Consider the following 5,494-nt stretch of genomic DNA (forward strand, 5'->3'; position numbering starts at 1 on the left):
GGAATGCGGCCGATAAAAACACAATTTGTCAGGTGAGGGACCATCTCACTATCGTTAAAGTGAAGCGTAATATACAGTACACTGGTATAAACAGACAGCGGAACTCCAGTCTCTTGATTTGTTGCCTGAAGCTCGAGAAAGATAGAAAGATGGGAAGATGGAAGGGAATGAAGGATGATGTATGGTGTATGAAAAGTGTGTAGCGAAATTTATTGAAAGACTATGACAAATAAACCGTGGCGTTGTTTTTTTCTGTTTGTTTTTTGCTGTCTCTTTTTAAAAATAATTAACTCCGAAGCTTAAAGGATTGCTTTCCTATTCTCAAAGCAGCCTTTTCGTGTTGTCTTTCTTATGGGTGATAACAAACATGGGTGCGGGGTGCAATACACTGATTCTGTGAGAATTATTTCTGTCGATCAATTTCATTTGTCGTGTATTTTAAAATTTTGCGATTGTTTTTGCTACTGCGGTTGTGAACTAACGATATATCATTGCTCGGCTGAGAAAACTGTGTTATTTTACACATTAAAAATTCAATTTGATTTCCTAAGATCTTTTGGTGTGTTTTTTAAAATAATTGACAGAAATATTTTTCACAGACGACAAGGCTGAAAAGCAGGACCAAGGAGCATATATAACGAAGGTAGCACAGACAAGGCAAATACCAAGAGGCAACGAACAGTCACCGGTCGTCGGCAAGCCCGAGCAAACTCCTATAACACAGAGGCCAGTGAAGTGGCCTGCACAAGTGTGCCACTACGCGCTGCTCAGACTTTTGCCCGACGAAAGCCCTCCAAAGCGGCACCCCATTGGGCCACCCCACTGGCCAGCCCGCACTTACTCGGACGCCTGTGCGAAGGGCATGCCCTGAAATGAGGAGCTCAGGGTTTCTGTGTACATCTCCAGAGCCGTTCCCCTCAGATAGTCATTTTGCCAGCCTTGCATGTTGGATGTGGCGACGAGGTGGGCCTTGCGTAGCAACACAAACAGTATGAGCAGTGGGACTCGAGGTATGTTAAGTTAGCATGGGTCACCCTGTAAACTTGAAAGAGCTGGTTCTGGCACAAATGATAGGTTTTAGTCATGAGGACTGCTTAAAGATGAAACCTGGACTAAGTAGAACCTTTTAAAAGCGATTATATGGAGTTGTCGGTGATATTTAGTTGCATGAATTGAATGTGTACCCGTCTGTTCCAACGGTGGGACAGCCCCACTGTTTAAACAATGGGATAAGATGTCCCAATGTGGCAAGAGAGGGTCCCGGCTGCTCTATGGTTGCAACAGTGGGAATTCGTGCCAACAATTGGACGGTGTCACCGTGGCAACCATAGAACAGCCTGTACAGTATAGATCTAAGCATTAAAAGTTAATTTAAAAAAAATGAGACTTACCGTTTTAAATGATCGCATAGCAAATAAATTGGCCATCATAGTAGAGAATCCTGGGGCTAAACAGCTTTGTGCAATGAACCCTAACTTCAGCTCAGCCAGACAAATGACGTCATCGCCCCTCTTCCAGTCCCAGGATGGAATGTTCAACAAGTATGCCTTAAATTTTAAAGAGCACGTAAATTAAGAATCCATTTGTGACATTGCCACTAAATCAAATACATGGCTAAAATTTACCTTGTTGTGATACTGCATTAGTTGAATGATGACTCGAATGTCGTCAGAGTAGTTTTTGATAGAAATAACTCTCATAATATTGGCAGCGTCTTCTGCATCAGGGTCCTGGCAGTATTTGTTCGCCAAAACCAAGCATGCGTCTGCCTCGTGAACCTATGATAAAGAAAGAGGCCTGTATCTACGTTCTTTTTAAAACCCAGCATCGCTCTTAGCATAATTCTTTCAAAAGATAGACATTTATTTTGTCAGAGAGATCGAATTTCACAATAAGTAACCGTCTTTTAATTGATCTCTTTTTTAAAGACATTTTAATTAATCATATCTCAGAAAAAGAAGAAAAAAATACAATTACTTATGATTAAGTTACGACAAATCTACAACTCTTAGTAAACACTGTAATACTCATTAAAAATGTTGACAAATATAGAGGCATGCATAATATAAAAAAGCATTTACCTATCTCTAGTCAAAACATGCATTTTCGTGAAGCTTGTAGAACTATCATGTTCAGCCCTCGTAATTTTACACATTTTTTCTAGATTTTCTCTTTCAGACTTAAAGATATAAAGTAAAGTAATTTTCAAGATTTTTTTTCTACGCGCCTCGTAATATAGTTGTTACAGAATCTTAAACGCTAAGAAGCCCAATATTTGCATAAATCTTGATGTCACGCGTACATCTGTTCTACCCAGACCGGTATCAATGCAGCATGCAGAGGAGTAAGGCATGGGAGTAAGGAAGGGGTGTAGCGAAAGAACAGAAAAAGACTCGGCACTTACCGCCAAAAACGGACGACGAGTGTTTTTTTAAAAAAGGTATGAGATGGAGCAGACGTTTCTTTGAGATCACTTCTTAAAAGAGCTGAACACTATTCCTTGACTTTGTGGGTGGCATTGGGAAACTTCTGACCGACTATAGCGAGGGCAGGTGGTGGAACGCGACTGTGCTGGCGTCCGTTCGCATGTCCAAGCCAAAGTTTCGCCTCGGCAACCGCAAATGGTGCGTTTAAAAAGTCTCTTAGCACAGCCTCAATCGGTTGCAATCGTGTGTAGAATTACGGTAAAGCTTTAATGTTCAGTTGAGGGGTCGTTGAGGTCGCCGCGCTCCACCGCCATCCTCACTATTGCTCGCATCGTGTTGCCACCCACCGCTTAACAGTCTTTTAATTTAAGTAGTTTTTATTGTCCCTTGCCTAACCTCTTTTGTCTCTCAAGTTTTTACCTCAGATTTCAGTTAAACTACGTTAAGCTCAAAGGCAACCGCAATTGTTGGTCGAAATATTACAATAATTGTATAGTTAAGTTATTTATGAGACTATAAACAAACTTAATTAGTAATTTCATTAGCTCTTGAATTCAAGGTAGGTTTCAATGTCGAACGCAATTATTCTAAAGTTCCATCAATTCTGCAAAACCCATTTTCGTTTTTTTCTTGATAAGTTGAGGTTTTGGCCGGAGCATTGTGAGAGGGAATTTAGAATGAGACAAGGCAGAAAGGGTTGCATGCAGGCGGGGCTAGAGGATCCACACCAAACGCCAGGGGAAAAGGAGCTGAAACAGTTTCAACGAGGCAGTACACGGCCATTCTTGTGTCCACGCAGCGTCACAGGCTGGTCGGGAAAGCCAGTTAGTATGGCAATTTAGAGTACGTTTTGGAAATTTAAAGGTGACATTATTCAACCGCAAGGCCGGTCTGCTGTGCCTCTGGTCGGCCGCCTCTGCTGCTCTCTGTAAACAATGTGACGGTCCTGGTGAGGTTTCGTGCATGCATGGACCAGCAGCTTGAGATCAGAAGACGGTAGAATGCAACATAGACTTTCAGAAAGCAGGAAGTCACGAACCGGCACAAGGTTGACAGTGCATCCCCTTTCGGGAAAACTCAGTGGACATTTATGGGTGGTGTGCAACACTTCGTGCGACGTCTCTGTCAGTTAGTACTACTAAGTCGCAGCCGCCGCGCCGTGCTCTCTCGCTTCCTCTGGTCCAGCTCCTGCGTGACTCAAACTCTGCTCGGCCCGCTCGTCAACTCTTGTTTCGTCTCTTTCATAGTAAATCTCCTGAGACCATCCGTACTTCCACTTTTTAATCAACTGAATCGCATTTTGTGGGATATTACTTTTTCTGGAAATCTCTGATAACTGCAGATATAATTATTAAGATCAAAACAAAAAAAAGGCAGCTCATATTTTATTTGGGTTTGAAATTTATATGTGAAATTTAAAAAGCGAAGATTGCTTTCCTCCCCCATAATCGATAAGTTATTGCATGTCTTTACATCAATTCGTGGGTTAAAGTTGAGCGTTTGACATAGAGAAATTATTTCTGACATTCCTTGCGACAAAATTTTATTTCGTTTGAAACGTGTCTAATTCTGCCCTACCCAAGTAACCTAGGTCTCGAGCGCGGGCCGGCTGAGCATTAGGCCCCAACTACACACTTTTCTCCCCGTATGTTTTGGACGCACCCATCTGGGGACGGAAGTGCCTTACCTTCACCCTCTGGAGGTCTATCGGGTTCATTATAGAGCCTTGGAAGAACTCTACTGTTGTGAAGTGTCTCTTGAAAAGTCCTTCTAGCTCCAAGTCCGGCGGCTTTCTAGCTCACCACAACAAAACATTACAATAATTAAGTAGTAAGTTTTGATAAAAAAGAAAAAAGTGCTTCTACTAGAGTGGAGGGAAGTAGGTGAGTGGAGCGCTGGGAAGTGTAAGGCTGCTTGGTAAAAAAAACATTTCTATCGACGAAAAAAACGCTTTTCATATCACAAAAAAGAGTCATAAACTCTAGTTTAAAACATTCCATTACCCGTCTACTGCTATGTCTATTTGCCTATGGCTAGAAGATCTCTAACTAAACGTCTGAGGTCTTTACATGTCTCTGGTCAAAGGGCTTAAATTGATAGCGCACTGTGAAAATATATTTTAGAACTACTGGAAATAACCGTTAAAAGAACCGCGCTCCTTAAGGCTGATCGAAATTTAGGGTTAAGTGGAGTATACGGAACGGAATTGATGCCAATTGTAATGTGATTTTAAATTTATATTCCCCAGGAAAATGTAGTTCAATTTCTGTCCCGTTTTAGTACGGGCTAATAGTGCTTTTACAGGGTATTTAGTTTATGGATTACGAGGGGTGTCATAATCATGTTACAAGCATTACTCCACACCAACTCACACCCTCACAAGACCAGGAGGCTGCATTCTCGTTGGCAGTAAACAGGTTCGGGCGTCACAATGTCAAATCGTTTCAAAAACGTGTCAGCAACAAGTGGTAGTGATGTGCGCAAATCAGCCTTACAAGGTAACAATTTCTGCCAGGTATTTTACCTTAACTCTTTCTAGATCTACAGCATTCATCATAGTTCCCTGAAAAAACTCCACAGTGGTGTAGTGTCGTTTGAGAAGCCCCTCTAGCTCCAGATCTGGTTCTTTCCTGTAAGAATAGGTTTTGGCTCTAGTCTCGACACACACCACACACCTTTGGTAATACAGCTGACGAAGCAGGAGACAGTTGTGGGTTATTGGGGAACTCAAATAAATGACTAAAGGTGGGAGGTTGGATGTGGGAGAGAAGGGGTGGGAGAAGCAATCAAATAATGGCTCAGTCGTTATAGGAAGAGCAGGTTTGGAAGTGCGTTTCGAACAAAAGATGACTTTTGAATTTAAAAAGGCAATCTGGATAGTACCGAGCCATGATGATTTCTAAAATGTCTACACACTAAATTTTGTGTAAGTCGTGTGCACCCGATAGCTAAAACACAGGGACTATAAAACAGAGTTTCACAACCATCCCTAACGTAATCATAAGCCTTTCTGTCAACTCTTTTACTTTGAAGTCAATTATGACTGTACGAAAAGAAGCATGACAAAA

At 41.7% G+C, this 5,494-nt stretch overlaps 2 protein-coding genes across 3 annotated transcripts in view; both read right to left on the bottom strand.

Annotated features, from left to right (window-relative positions):
* The window catches only part of LOC113205301 (calcium-activated potassium channel slowpoke), a gene marked incomplete at its 3' end in the record, with an annotated part of 72,767 nt that overhangs the window by 36,313 nt on the left and 30,960 nt on the right, over window positions 1-5,494 (bottom strand).
* LOC127748704 (calcium-activated potassium channel slowpoke-like) lies at window positions 563-5,060 on the bottom strand. Of its 2 annotated transcripts, XM_052267937.1 has the most exons (5): window positions 4,951-5,060; window positions 4,114-4,219; window positions 1,626-1,778; window positions 1,392-1,547; window positions 563-969 (listed from the first exon to the last, which is right to left on the bottom strand). In XM_052267937.1, the coding sequence occupies exons 2-5, from the start codon at window positions 4,141-4,143 to the stop codon at window positions 838-840; spliced, it is 471 nt and encodes a 156-aa protein (XP_052123897.1). In that variant the 5' UTR covers window positions 4,144-4,219; window positions 4,951-5,060; the 3' UTR covers window positions 563-837. The 2 variants fall into 2 exon arrangements, with proteins under 2 accessions (XP_052123897.1, XP_052123896.1); XM_052267936.1 differs by lacking the exon at window positions 4,951-5,060 and having other exon boundaries at window positions 4,114-4,943.

This window comes from Frankliniella occidentalis, unplaced genomic scaffold (genome assembly GCF_000697945.3).
Source record: "Frankliniella occidentalis isolate FOCC.00 unplaced genomic scaffold, Focc_3.1 Scaffold61, whole genome shotgun sequence".
NCBI classification, from domain to species: domain Eukaryota; kingdom Metazoa; phylum Arthropoda; class Insecta; order Thysanoptera; family Thripidae; genus Frankliniella; species Frankliniella occidentalis.